The sequence below is a fragment of the Etheostoma cragini genome, chromosome 12 (assembly GCF_013103735.1).
Source record: "Etheostoma cragini isolate CJK2018 chromosome 12, CSU_Ecrag_1.0, whole genome shotgun sequence".
Lineage (NCBI taxonomy): Eukaryota > Metazoa > Chordata > Actinopteri > Perciformes > Percidae > Etheostoma > Etheostoma cragini.
In genome coordinates this window covers 5413720-5428904 of record NC_048418.1, presented here as the reverse complement: position 1 = coordinate 5428904, position 15185 = coordinate 5413720, and the positions used below count along the sequence as shown (strand labels likewise).

The window sequence follows — 15185 nt, the reverse complement described above, 5'->3', positions numbered from 1 at the left end:
ATGTGGAAACTGCAGCACTTTTTTAAGGGTAAAAATGTAGGCGAGAAAATCATATATTTTCAAGTGTCTCTAAAGAGGAAAGAGACAGGTCGTCCTTACAGAGCATTTCAATCAGAGGGTGATTACAAGTGCAGCAGCCATGAGCAGTATGAGAAAAAGAACATGTAAACATGTATTTAGTAAAAACACAAAATGCAAGTATAATCCTGAAAATGATATATAATAGTTGCCCTTTAATGCTACCTTTTATCTGGAAATGTTCAAGCACAACTGCCTTGCCTCCATGCTATCGCCTTTATTAAAATGTCTCTTGTTTTTATAGAAAGCAGGCAGTGTGCCCTAGATTTTTTGATTTGTCTAGATGACAGAAAGCAGGGCGGGCTACAGACACTTAGAGGGTTGATGGTACACAAAGTGCAGTGGCTGGCATTTAAATAAATCTTGCATAAATAGCACAGAAGACAATGCGCAATGTTTTTTTCAAGTGTTACATGATAACATTTTCTCCATTCACAGCATGAAACATGGAAAATTATTTTTTCTAGTTGATTTGAACATGCCCTAATGTCTTCCTAAATTGCTTAGAGACCTGTTTTGAATGTTAGCACTCAATTGAATCAGTGGTTATCAGCCTCATAGATATGGGTTCAAAGGGGCCTGCTACACCTACTAGTAGGTTCAGAAAGATGTTATCATTCACTTTTTAGCGCTTTAGATTTCCAATTATGAATTTAACACAACTAACATTACTTGGTTATGTGTAGTCGACAAAACTACTTGGTAAGGTTTAGGAAAAATTCAGAGTTTGGGATGAAATACTTACATTTGTGGCACACAAACACTGTTCTCCCCAGTGAAAGTCTGGTGTGAGTTTGACCCATGCATATGTGGACTTTCGCTCTTTATACTTTTCCCGACCATTAACACTCTTCAAACTACATTATCTTACAGAGCCGTGGTCGAAAGGTTGCTCTGAGCATCTGATGTGTTATGCAGTTTAGCAATAGATCATAATGGCCAACTAGCCAACATTTAATCTGGGTGATTTAGACACATACAGTTATTGTTATACTGTAGGGGAAATTGGCTTGAATCCATGGAAACACCTTTATTATTTATGTATTTCACACTGCTGTCGCCCTAATTCCGTCCTGCCTCTTCTGTTTTCAGATCCGGCGGCAGGGTGGCATCCAGCTGTTGGTGGACTTGTTGGACCACCGGATGACCGATGTGCACCGCAGCGCCTGCGGAGCCCTGAGGAACCTGGTGTACGGCAAAGCCAACGACGACAACAAGATTGCCCTGAAGAACTGCGGAGGCATACCAGCTCTGGTGCGACTGCTCCGGAAGACCACAGATGTGGAGATCAGAGAGTTGCTCACAGGTACAAACCACTATTTACAAATGATTTGATGTTACTGAATGTGCAGCAGAGATTGAGATCACACTATCAAGGAACCAGGAATTTTTCTTTTCACACACTGAAGATGTTCATATGCACTCAAACAAAGACACCCTTTTCCCACATTAACACTATCATGCAACTGGTAATACTAAAAGTCCAGCCTTAAGTTGACCTTTTCAGTTGCAGAAGTTTCTTACAAGTACTTCTCATGATAAAGTGGTCAGTGTTATAACACACATACTCTTAGGGCTGTATTGAGGACTACAGTATACAGTTTGAATCTTTTTCCAAATCAGTTAGGGAGATTGTAATATTTTCAAACTCAACATATTTAACAATGAATGAAACTTTGAAGCCAACAAAGTAAATGAATAAAAAACAAACAAATCTAATCATCTAAAAATTTCGGAAATATCTGTAATTCTTCCTAAGAAGTTTCCTGGCAAGAACTATATCCTTTGATGATAATTATAGTGAACATAAGGGATGCAGATTGATGACCTACATACAATCTTCTTAATCACATACAGATACATATGTTGCTTGTCATATACAACAACACACACAATCATACAAGGAACATTCACTAAATATCTGAATATTTGGCTATACACAAGAAACACTGGACTACACACACACACAAACACACACACACACACACACACACACACACACACACACACAAAGGGCTGCACAGCAGGTTTGTGTTCTCTGTCAGTTAACACAAATATCATCCACATCGTAAAAAAGTGTATCCAGGCATTGGCGCCGATATTTAGCACCCACTGAGCACCCACGTGTGCCAGACTACCAGTAGGCTACATTCATTTAAAATTAAACATTGCAGTTGGTGCTAAGTGGAGCGTCTGTCACAGTGTGATTGGTTATGTCGCTGTCAGTCCTCTGCTCCATTAAATCTTGTGTCAGTTAAACTTTTCATCTCCAGTCCTATCTGTATTTGTGAGAAGTGGTGCAGTCCTGAGTTGAAAGATACTTTAAGACTTTATTATCGAGGCAATAGGCGTGTGTGTTCGTGATGGCCGCTGTCCATTTACTAAGGTTCGGAAGTTTTTTAAAGGGCGTGTGCCTGTGATCACCCAACGAGGAAAACATAAACCGGTGCCTATGTATCAAGGATTGATTAATTTGAGGTTTTAAACCCACTGAGGTCTTGGTTGTAAACTCCCCACCAAAGGGATTAGAGGATTACCAGCAGTGCCCCTGCCAGTGTTTTTTATATTCTGGCAATCCCTTTCTAATTGGCATTCACACTGATGGCTACGGCAAAAGGACTTTTACCTCTGGAGGGGAATGGAGAGATGACAGAGCTAAAAGAGGAATACCACTTTTCAAACTGATGTACATCCAGAATCCTCTGGAGGGTTATTCCAATCCTGTAGCCAAATAAGAAAAATGGATTTCTCTTACCAGCACCCACACTCATGAAAATTTCTCTGCTGTAAGCCTGTCAGGAGCAGGATATTTCAAGATATGTCTGAAAGCATGATTAGTTATTTCTGCTTTCTAAAACAGTTGTGTTTTAGGGTGATGTGAGAAAGAGAAGTGAAGCTTGGAGACCCTACGTACTAGTCTGTATACTAACTCTAGGTGGGATCAGTATGAATGTAGGGCCAATTATAATTTGGCATCAGTACCGATCAGACCAAGTTGGGCCAAGTCTGTTCCATTCTGGGCCAATTGGTGCTAACAATCTGTAGACAAAACCATACAGTGTAAGCTGTTTAATCATTTTAAACATTAAAGCCCAAAAAATTAATTTGTTACCATGGAAACTAGAAAGTTCTTTATCGACAGATGGAGTTCACTGTTGACACACAAGCTCAGTTACTTCTTATCTGTGGACAGGAAGTCCTAAAAGTCATAAAAATGAGATGGATGACATTTGAACCTCAGCTGAAAGTGTATGTTAACAATGTGTCTCTATGACAACCAGACAATTGGCGAGATGAAGGTTTAATGGACTTAAAAAGCTGCTAATACTTCTACAATCTGGAACTTGAGGACTAGTTTTGTTAATCTATTTAAAATAAACATTTTGGATTTTTTCATCATGATTTGGGACCAAACTAATCCAAACAATGAGGAAAGGGTCAAGATGCATGGTCTACTAATTGACAGTGCAAAGCCACATATTTTTGAAAATAATCTCATTTTATGAAGTTCACTATTCTCCAGACCTCCATAAAGTCCTTGATCCCCTCATTTCTTCATCCATTATCTCATCCAAATAAAGCATATATCCACTATATACTATACTATACTACTATACTTTTCCTTTTCCGTTTGGTACAGGAACGCTAAAGTGACGTTATCACAGGATTTTTTCCCCCTCCCCTTTCCCCCCACAAATCGACTGGCGTTTAAAATTCCAACACAAAGAAAGCGTAAGGTAACAGACATCCGGCCAAAAAGAAGGACATACGTTTTAGCAATGCTCATTTGGTGAGAATGGGGCCGGCCCCTCAGCATTAATTAATCAAATGAGCCGATGAAAACAGTGTGCATATGATCAACGTGCTTTCAATAATGAGCTGTGGTGAAAGAAGATGTTGGCCCCCAATAAAACATAATAGAACAACCTCTGTCCAGATGTTTTTGAAACTTAATTCATGTGGTATGGGCATTGCTGTCTAGCTAACACAACTGTCACTTATGTTTGTTTGTTAGCTATTACTAATAGCGAGCCAGATAAAGCAAAGAAATATGAATCAAGTTGACAATTTATGAAAAACGTTACATTTATATGTGCAGTTGTGATTTCATGTAAGAGGTGCGTTTTGAATTTGTTGAGCAAGTATTGTGTGTAGTTTTGTTGATGAGGTGGATGCTGCCCATACAGACTTCATTGTGCCCCGCCATGCTATCCCTGCCAGAGACGGCATTGCTTATGTCTTGTCTTGCAATTCTCGTAAACCAAACTGTCCCTGTGTACCACAAAGGCTGCGCTTGAGCCTTTGTGCACTCCCCTAATTATTTACAGTAGTACTTCACATTAGGGTGACAGAAGATTGCACTAAGGGACAAACATTTCAAAAAGTATTGGTGGTAATTTGAATACAGACAAACCTAAGCGAGCTCAGGGAAACCTTATCGGGAAAGAAAAATTGAGACGTTTCCGTTTCCTCACATTTCCCAACTACAATAACATTAGGCGTGGAGTACAGTGTGACTCCCACGTGAGTGAAGTGAGTAGTGAGTGGTGAGTTGTAGTTTAGGCTTAGTGAAGATGGAAATAAAAGGTTTTTTATATGCTGCTGGAGTCTTAAAGAAGATTACCATATAAATTAGAACAGCAATTCAAGGCGAAGAGCACATAAATCCCTCCTGTCACAAATTAATCAGCTGAATGACCGGCCGGACGCATAGAGACCGTGCTTTCCCCTCTCTCTCTCTCTCTCTCTCTCTCTCTCTCTCTCTCTCTCTTTGTCTGTCTCTCTCTCTCTCTCTCTCTCAAAGACCCAGAGGAAATGACTCTCTCTCTCTCTCCCTGTTTCTCAGCCTCTTTGGCGCACTCTCTCTCATCCCCACTATGGTTGTTGGCTTTTCGTAATTGGTCTCCCCTTCTCTTCCTTTCTCTTCCTGTCGGTCTCCTGTCCTCTTTGCTTTTCTCTTCTTTTTCAGTCCTCTCTATATTGCCAACTTTCTCTCTCCCTCTGGTGAGCATTTTGAATAAGGTTCACAGTAGGAAGTCAAGCTGCTTGCCTTCCTAGCTCCAGATCTAGTAACACACACACACACACACACACACACACACACCTCTCTCCCTCTATCTCTCTCTATTTCTCGTGCTACAGTTTGCTTGATGGCACAAAAAGTAACAGACAAGGTTGCTGCTTCTGTTCTTCAGTCTCTTGCCCTCTTTTTGGTTTACAATTAATCTTTCTTTTTTCTTCCTTGTTCAGAACTAAAGATAATTATTTGAAGGGAATGCAGGTACAGGTGCAGTATAAAGCAGATCCTATACTGTTTACACAACCCGTTTACATGCAGCCGTCAAAATAGAATTCTTCCAGTTTTCTACAACTGGTGGACTTGTTCATTCCTTCAACTGCCTTTTGAAAAGATCGATCTTGCGATATTTGCACGGATCTAAACACCTTTCGCACATTCCAAATGTGCTGTACATGTCCGAAGAATGCTCCTAAAACCTAGATAATACAGGCATATCCCATGCCAAATCTGAAAATGCTACCTTCAAAGTAATGCCTAATTCTGAATATCCTAAAAGAATACGCTGTTTACATGACACATATCCCATTTGGAATATTGTCAGATTCAGAGTTTAGTATTAGTCTGTTTGTTTTGTACAATATGTAAAGGCTGCTCCAAGTTACACTTTTTACACTTTTTATTTTATGCCCAAAATGCCATGTCGAAAACAACTTAAAACACAACTCTGTTGCAGAATTTTCCAGGTTATGCTCTATTTGACATTTAGAATGTGAACGCTTTCACAATCTTAATATAGGTTGCAACACTATTGTTTTACTAAGCAACAACGGGAAAATGTTCTTTTTGCAGCGAGCATGTCCCTCACCTGCAGCTCACTTTGTTGTGTGTCTCAGCATCTACATTTATTTATAATTGCTTGACCTAGTGATTTTTGAAGTACTGTACTGAGTAATTACTTTAAATTCATTAAGATTCTGAAACGAGCAATTACTTTTCTCAAAAAAATGGAACTGCCAGCATGCCATGACATCTTCCCTCTCTGACTCACAGCGCTGTCTTGATTCCCTTTCAAAAATCTGCATGTCATCAGTAGCTATGGTTCCACTTGTCATTACAATGTAACTTTTGTATCAAGTAACAGCAGCGCACATCATGGCAAGTGACAGGTCTGAGTTGCTCACATTGGTGTCAGCTCTTCAGAAGCAGATGTAAAAGTTGTTGTCACACTGTGATGGGTACCCTCCGCAGTCTGGATGCAATCCTGTCACAATGCTTATCCAGTTTAGGCTAAGCAAAAAGATGGAGAGCGACATCTTGAAAGAGTAAGGAAAAAACAGATTAAAAGGGAAACTGTTATACAAACTGTATGTAATTTACAGAATGAAAACATTTTAGGATTTGTGTCACAAAGTCTTCATGCACATTTTGTGTACCAACTCTCTGTTGAATTATTGGTTTGGTTAAAAACAACAGCACTTGCACACATAGTTCTACATGTAGTACAACCATGAACTATGTAAAAACGTATAATAGCCTTTATCTTTAAAATAGAAATGTATTAATGCAATGAAAAAAGAAACAAAAAGAATTAAGGAATAATAATACACAAAGTTATGTATTTGTGCATCAACATACAAAAAAGCTACACACAAACATGCAGCAGCTGTGTTTTCTTTATACTGCTCCTTAACTTACTTCTTAGCTCATTCACACTGAATTTTAATGCAGTTTTTCTAGTAAAAGGTTTTAAGGCTCACCCTGTTTCATAATTGCAGGTAAATAAAATGATTATGTCATAATGTATTACCTTAAAAGTGTGTCTGTCCAGCTGTCTTTTCTTTTGGCTTTATATGATGTCTGAATGAATTATTAACACATAACACACTACTTGCCACATAACCGGAACGTCCTGGTTCAATTCGAGCTTTGGGACCATTTTGGGACCCCCCTTTGTTTCCCCTCGGCCTCCAACAGTGTTATCTGTCAAATGAAGACCAAAAAGCCCAGATAGATCCCCCACAAAGAATAAGTAAAAGTATAGAGGTTTTTAATTCCTTTCCAAACCAAACCTGGTGCCATTGACAGTATACTGCTTGGATACACTGTGTCCTGTTTTGAATGACGATGACTTAAAGGACCCAAACTGAGTAAACACGATTCCACGCTATGGCCAAGGCTCATTAACACAAAGCTGTAGGCCTGTGGGTGTCAAGTAATTAACAGTGATCGATGTTCATCTCATTACGAAAGGAAAGAGTAAAGCTTACGCCTGGGCTTCTAGTTTGAGAACAATACATGTGTGCAGAAATTGATAGCTACCAAATTAACCTTTTCTCTCCGAAGCTTGGCACAGTATCAGAAGTTCTGCTGGAGGTATAGGGTGCTATTAGTTATGTGTAATGTCACAAGTTGCTATGTGTAATTGCGTTTGCATGTAATAGACATCTATTGACATCTTTCTCTCCTTTTTTTAAAAAAGAATTTAAGATAAAACACACAAAGTTGATAGAATATAGAACACATTAAAGTTACTGTAAAGCCCCTGCTGGAATATTATGGGAATACGTTTCAGGCCTGAAAATACTAAAGTGTTTTTTATATTTTACAACAACACAATTTTTTAATTTTCTTTTACCCCCAACATAATGTACACCTCTAACATAGAAACTGAACCAATGGGTTATGAACAATATTTAGTGTTCAAACGCTGGTGAAACACACAAGCGTGTGTTTCAGATCAACGATAGAATCCTGCTGCCTTTCAGCTCAGGGAGATGATGTCATTCTCTGCACAGAAAGAAGTGACTCTGGAAAACTACTAACTTTACTCACAACGATAAAAAACTTGATTAGATCAGATTTATTATACCACCAACATTTTTTGGTAAGAAATATCCATATCTTAACAACACCGTTGCATTTGCAACCTGCAAATGGGGCCTTACAGTACATTTATGTACTGCATATACAGGTAAAAACTCCTGTAAGCGAGTTTTAAACCAGCACTGTTTAGGTCACATCCGCCATTGAACAAAATGTTGTCTCATTTGTGGTGCCTAAGTCTGTACGTCAACAAAGTAGATCTGAACATCTTCACCCTAAAAAAAATTGAACTAATAGCCAGGTTTTTAGTGACTCACAGTTTGTGGCCAATAAAACCAAAATGCAAAGAAAAAGCTGTTTCATAAACTGCCCAGGTACATTTGGATCAGGATTTACTCACATCTGGTTTTTGATAGTTGTCAAACCCCTCTGGTGACTACATTTAATATTTACTCCCAACCAGTACACACTTAATTTTAATGCCTTTGGAAAGGTGAAGTCCAGGATATTGGAGGAAAAACATACAACCTCTTTCTAAAAGTCTTATATACATGGTGGTTTACGCCGGGACAGGAGTCCACAAAAATATATCAGGAGAAAGAAAAAAGAGAGATCAATAGGCAAACAAAGATATTTTGCAGAGGAGAGAAATAGGACAGGGGAATGAAGATACAGTGCAAGTGAAACATGTGAAAGGGATTCAGAGACAAAGAGAAATAAGCAACATGTTCATTTCCGCTTCCTCAATATAACAGTGCATTAATAACATCCTTCTGCAACTCAAGGCTGAGGCGATTAACCTCCTTCATCTGTCAATCACTCAGGGTTCTGTTTATATGTGTGTGTGTGTGTGGGTGCGTGCACGCTTGCAAGCGTGTGTTTCAGATCAAAGATAAAGTCCTACTGCCTTTCAGCTCAGGGAGATGATGTCATTCCCTGCACAACAAGATGTGACTCCGGCAAACAGCTGACTTTACTGACGATGATAAAAAATATCCTTTTCTTGCAGCTGCGGAATGACATCATGTGTCATGCATTACACATTGCCAAATATAACATATGGTTATTACTCAGTAAACCAGTAGGGAATTTAATTCTTCTATTTCTCATTATTATTATTATTATACAAATTGTGCTGTTTCAATATATACATATTTCACTTTCTTCAGAGCAAGTTTACTCTGGAGACCACAATTGATAACAACAACAATATTCTTTGATTGCAGAGGATATTAATTTTATTCATTGTCTCTGTTTTTGAGTGCAACTTTAAACACAAAAGTCAAAGTTATTTTTGCATATTTACAGGATACATCTAATCTGTGTCAGCCTGCTTAGCTATTGTTATGTGAAACAATAGCTAAGCAGGCTGAGCAGCATGAGGTGGCACACTGGATATGACACATGGATATGACACAAGGATATGATGACACATAGATATGACACAAGGATATGATGACACATCGATATGACACATGCATTTGGTGTGGGAGACCTCTGCGATACGTCCACCACGACACGTTGGTTCTTGAAGGTGGCTGCAGGTGTATTTGGATCCATATCCAGAGCAAGCATTGCTATAGATTCAGTGGTCAGTGGTTTTGGTTAGAATTCTATGAAACATCATGGTATTACCTGGTCTCCCCTGTTAATTGTAGAAGTGAACACCCATAATTGTAAACAATGCTTTTAGTATCTAGTAATTGTTGACACAATACAGCTCGCACGGAGATGAGAAGGATATGTATCAACTTGTCTAACTCTGGGGGTAATGGTGAATGAGCTAAAGCCAATAAGTCGGCGTGTTCCTTTAAGGACACTAACGTGTGCAGGAGCAGCTGGGGATCAACCCACCAAACTTGCGATTAATGAACGACCCGCTGAGCATTTAGACTGCTCAAGTATTGTATCTTACCCGCATGTCTGTGGGAGGAAACCGGAGCACCCAGATTAAACCCAAACAGACAGGGAAAACATGCAAACTCCACACAGAAAGGCTCCTGTTGGATGGATTTTAACCCTCCAGGAGCCTTTCTGTGAAAGGTCGATGCTAGCCACTGAGTCACAGTGCTGTCCTAAAAGGTGTAACCCTAACCAATCTCACTAGTCATGCCTAAACCTAACTAATAAAGGCCTATCACAGGTAGTGTTGGCCGGGTCACGACTTCCCATCCTAGGCAGGAACTTTACCTTATGTTTACGGAGATGGATCAGTGAGGTGGCGGGCGTGGCCTGATTTGTCTTCCATTGCACTGGAGACTACTAGGGATGGGAGGAAGGGGGGTGTACTTCATCTTGCCTTCAGACTCATACTGACTCTTGGAATTTAGTGGGAAGCGAACACGGGCTAGGGTGTGCTTTGCCATGTGCCCAGACACATACGTGTTGTTTGATTTGTCCTCAGACGGAGGCAGTTTGCGAATAGGGGGCAAGTGGAAATGCTTGTACTCCAACTTGAGCTTCCTCAGGTCATCTGTAAGCCTTTTGTTTTCCTCTTCCAATTCCTTGTTCTTCCCCTCGCACACCGTGAGGACTGCACGTGATGCCATTAACTCTTTTTTCAAGTGTCTGTTATGCTTCTGACAATCTTGGTACTTTTGTATTGCGTCATCTGGCCGCCGTGCCAACTTGCACTTCAGATCCTCAATCTCCTTTTTCTTTCGCAGATTTTGTCCACCTATGTTTTTCAAAGAGAGCACGTACTGTCTCTGCTGGTTGAACAACATTTTTAAAATGGTATTCTGATTTCCCTTTTCACACCTAGTTCTCTCTCGGCGTGAACTAGCTGCATGCCGCTGCAGTACTGTGTCTTTGACATTATGCTCAAGCTGAAGTTTCTTGATCTGCGGCCTGAGAGAGTTGACTAGATCTGCATATTCCCTGATCGTTTCTTCTAGCTTGGCCTTCTCGGCATCCTGGAGGTTGAGCATCCGTGTTTGCTGCACAGCTTGTTCGTTGTACTGCTGCACCTCGAGTTCCAACTTCTCCTTCTCTGCTGCAATCTTGGCCAATTTCTTCTCTGCCAGCTCATTGGCCTTATCAGCAGAAACTATGGAAAGCGTCTGTGCCATCTTTGTTTCTGCCAGCTGCTCTCTCATGTTTTCCAGCTGGTACCGCATAGAATCCAAATTCATCTTTACCTTCACCAGCTCCGTGGTCTTAAAATCGTCTTCACGGCACTTGACTTTCAGTTTTCTACGCAGTTTTCGAATCGTTTTTTTCATCCTATTCATTTCCGTCTGAGCCTTGAAGAAATTTTCCGTGATGAGTTTTTTCTCAGTCCTGATACTCTCAATCTGGATTGTTAGCCGTCTTTGCTGGCTCTCTGACTCAGTAATCAGATTTCTAACATCTATAATCTCGCTGTCTCTGGCCATAGTGTGCTTGGTGAGCTCTCTCTGCTTATTTTGGAGTTTAATTTTGAGTCCACTGCAACTGTTGAGTTCATTTTCCAAACTTTCAATAAGCTTACGCTGTTTCTCTGCCTCTTTTTTTTGATTTTCGAAATTCACTTCTAGGGATTTTTTTTCTAGCCGCACAATATCCATATCGTATTCCACGTTTTTAAGTGAAACAGTCAATTCCTCGTTCTTGGTGGTCAACATTGCTATCTCCTTTGAAAATAGATGATTTTCTTTCTTATAGATGTCCTTTTCTTTTTTGTATTTTATGAGTTCATCCCGTTGTCTCTCACATTGTTTTTGTACTGTCTTAAATCTGTTTTTAAATGACGTCAGCTTTCCTACTTCTTCTTTGTAATGGTTTGCAGATGATCTCACTGCATTTAACTCCTCTGTTATCAAATTGATATCAGTGTCTTTCTTTTGCAAGAGTTGGTTCTGTTCTTCAATTTTTTTGAGGGCATAATGTTTATTCCCTGTCAACTCTTGGACCTGATGACGCAACCTATGCACACGCGAGATTAATTCTTTTTTGTCCGTCTCTGTGTTGATTAACTTTTCAATCTCCTTCTCCTTCTGCTCCCTGAACGTCTTCTCCACACAGAAATTGTTCAGATATTCCTGAGACTCCTTTAAGAGACGCGCAATTATCTGCTCTGAATTATTCTTCTCATTTGCCCTGCTGGTCTTTTCGTCCAAAAGTTCAGTTTTGACATTGTTTAGTTCTTGTCTAAACCTTTCTACATGCCTGTCCTTGCGAGCAATTACCTTTGTGAGTGTAGTAACCTCATCTTGTTCTTTTTTTAAGGCAATATCTGCTGCAACTAGTTTGGCGAGCCTTTTTTTCTGCTCTGTGTTTTGGTCCATTAGCCGTTGCTCGTTAAGTTTTAACCTGCTAAGTTCACTCTTTAGTTTTTCTATTTTCATAGCTTTAGTCTCAGTGTTATCTTTCGGCTTCATTGTGTTTGTCTGTTTCATATATTCAATGGAAACTCTAAAAGTCTTTCCCCGTTACTCTCTGTGTAACTGGAATTGCATTAATAAGCAACAGATATATAGGTAGATGTTTACCTCCTGTCAGGTGTCTTTCTCATGCAATGCAGCCCAAGGGAACTAAATGTAAGGTAATTAAAGCATATACGCATAGTTTCCTGCAAAAGAGAAATAAACTAGGACACATTCAGCATGTTTAAGTTAAAAAATGTGAAATGATCTCTAACAAGGTACTCCTACAATAAAAGGTTGGAGGTACTCCAACATAAAACTGAAATGGGATGCTATGACACTGGATGCACCTTAATTAAAAACGGTGGTGATGTCATGACATTCCAATGATGTCATCATCAAGATTAAAGGCATAAAAGGCAAGAGATGATGCTAGACTGTTTTTTATGTGTTGTGATGATGTAACCTCCGACCAGGGCCGGTTCTAGCCCTTTGGTTGCCCTAGGTGAGTTTGAGTTTTGCGGCTGATTGCTCTGCTGATAGGTAGACCTCCTGACAGACACAGAGCCCCGTTTGAGACGCTGCTGAAGCCCAAAACTACGGCAGAAACAAGGGACACAAATGTGCAGCAGCTCCTTGGTCTGTGCCGCTGCTTGTCTCTATTTTTACAGCCAGAGTTGACACTAAGCGATGTACAGGTCTGCTTCAGAGCTCTGTGTGTTTGAGTGTGACCCACTATAGCAATCGTTTGCTTAACCTTTCCAGTAAATTAAAGTGGCAAGCCTTAAGATTTCAGTTCTGTCTGATTTTGAATTTCTATTTGAGTGGAAACAATGGAATAGTGCTGAGAGTTTGACAGTCTGGATCATAGAAATAGAATGCATCTCCAGAGCTATGCACAGGTTACCATGGTTACGTATCTTCAACAGGCAAAGAGGCTTTCAGGAAGTGACGTGGTAATTACAGCTCAGTGCGTCTACATACTGTTTATTCACAGTACCACAAAAGTATGCTGAGTAGTTGATAATATTAAGTGTGTAATGCATAGTATGCAATTTTGGATGCAACGCTTTAATTATCCATTCTGAGGAATCATTTCCTGTTCGAAAACCTAAAAAAATAAAAAAAAACGTTTCCACCACACTGACTGTCAACTGATACACCTGTTATCGTAATGACTCCACACTGACTCTGTTCATTTTTATTTATATATATTTATATATATATTTTATTGAAATAATGGTATTTTACAGGTGTATTGTAAGTAACGTCAACGAAATTTCAAACAAACAGTGGCCTTTCCTTTTTTTTGTTGGTTTTTCCAGCAATGATTGTGTGGCAGACATCATGCATGATACCAGAAACTTGAAACTAAATTAACTAAATGAAATTCAGTTATCATTAATTACCTGTCGCTATCTTGGCAGTGCTGGGCTACCTTGGTTAATCCAAAAATGGAGGGGAAGTGTGGACTCGGGCTGATTGAAACCTATAGTCTGTACTCGCCATCCTGTTTAGCACCACGGCTGGTGTGCTCAAATAAAACAAGTCTAGTTTTATTATTCACAGCAGTTATTTTCCTACTGTGACAGGTAAAAATATCTTCCATGAAAGAAGGGCAATAGTGTTGAGAACACACGTTTGAAAGCAGGCTTTTCAGACTGCTGTGAACTGAGGTCGTCAAGTAACTGTCTGTGCTGCTGTGTGTGTTTGATCAAGCTGCTTACTAAATATTTCAAATATAGTTGCCCTGGAGTTGTCTGTCTGTCTCTCCTCATATCTACTTCCTCTTTTTTTCATGTTTCTTTGGACTGATTTTCAGTTCATGTCTCCCAACTGTCCTCTTTAGGTGTTTTGTGGAACCTGTCGTCATGTGACGCCCTGAAGATGCCCATAATCCAGGATGCCCTCGCCGTGCTGACCAACGCTGTGATCATCCCCCACTCAGGCTGGGACACCTCCCCACATACACAGGAGGACCGCAAGCTGCACTTGCACTCCTCGCAGGTCCTCCGCAACGCTACAGGCTGCCTCAGGTCTGTTTCTCCGATGTTTTTTATTTGTCATCCAACATGTGTAGTTTCTGTCACCACCAAGAGGAATTCTAAGTAAAGACAAAAACAATGTCTGCGCCATTGTTCTATTTCTATGGTCGGCACGTCCAACATCAACACTTTATTACCAAATTATTTCTCTACACATTGCTCTAAAAAATGTGGGCCTCACTATACTGCAAGCTGAGTTTGTTTTAAACATTTTGAAGTGAAAGACATGGGCATCAGTTACACGCAAATACCCTGAAAAAAAATTAAACTTAAGAAGAGAACTATCAGACCATTAACAGATTTTGAATTTGACATTCTGCTAATCAGTGTTACACACTCTTTTTCAGTGAAAGTATCTAGCACCTGGTCCAAAAGTCGCCAGATGACGTCAAACACTCATTTTCACAGTGGTGTCCTCATCACATATCATTTTTATAATTTAAGTTCCGTGGTTGTGTCGGCCGACTGCCAGCTGCTCACGGCGCAAGAGGAGGGGCAGAGAGACCTTGTGCTATAGGCAGAAGAGCCGTGGCCTGTGATTAATCTGAATAGCATGCATTGCAATCAATTAAAATATAATATATCTCGCTTTTCTGAAATCACCCTTTTTAGAAATAAAGAGTAAATCTGGAGAGAAACTCAAAGAGTTGGCAACACTGCTGCTAATACAAACTAACTTCAAACAGATAAATAATTATCTATTATTTCACAACAGTCTTGGTATTCATAGATAGTAGTCTATTATTTTTACCACAGACTTAGCTGCATTTAAGATGACTCACCACTTGGCTTTAGAGCTGCTGTGGCTTTGTGTTTTACACTCGAGACATGATGCTAGTCATACAGTGCAGTCTGGAAGTAGTAAACTGTGGC

General features: G+C 39.9%; 1 protein-coding gene across 18 annotated transcripts in view; it reads left to right on the top strand.

The window, feature by feature from the left end:
- The window catches only part of ctnnd2b (catenin (cadherin-associated protein), delta 2b), a 140072-nt gene that overhangs the window by 105568 nt on the left and 19319 nt on the right, over nt 1-15185 (top strand). For all 18 annotated transcript variants that reach the window (XM_034887620.1, XM_034887615.1, XM_034887621.1 and 15 more), the window contains 2 exons: nt 1171-1384; nt 14117-14303. In XM_034887620.1, coding sequence (XP_034743511.1) covers nt 1171-1384; nt 14117-14303 — 401 coding nt within the window. The remainder of the gene's footprint in view (nt 1-1170; nt 1385-14116; nt 14304-15185) is intronic.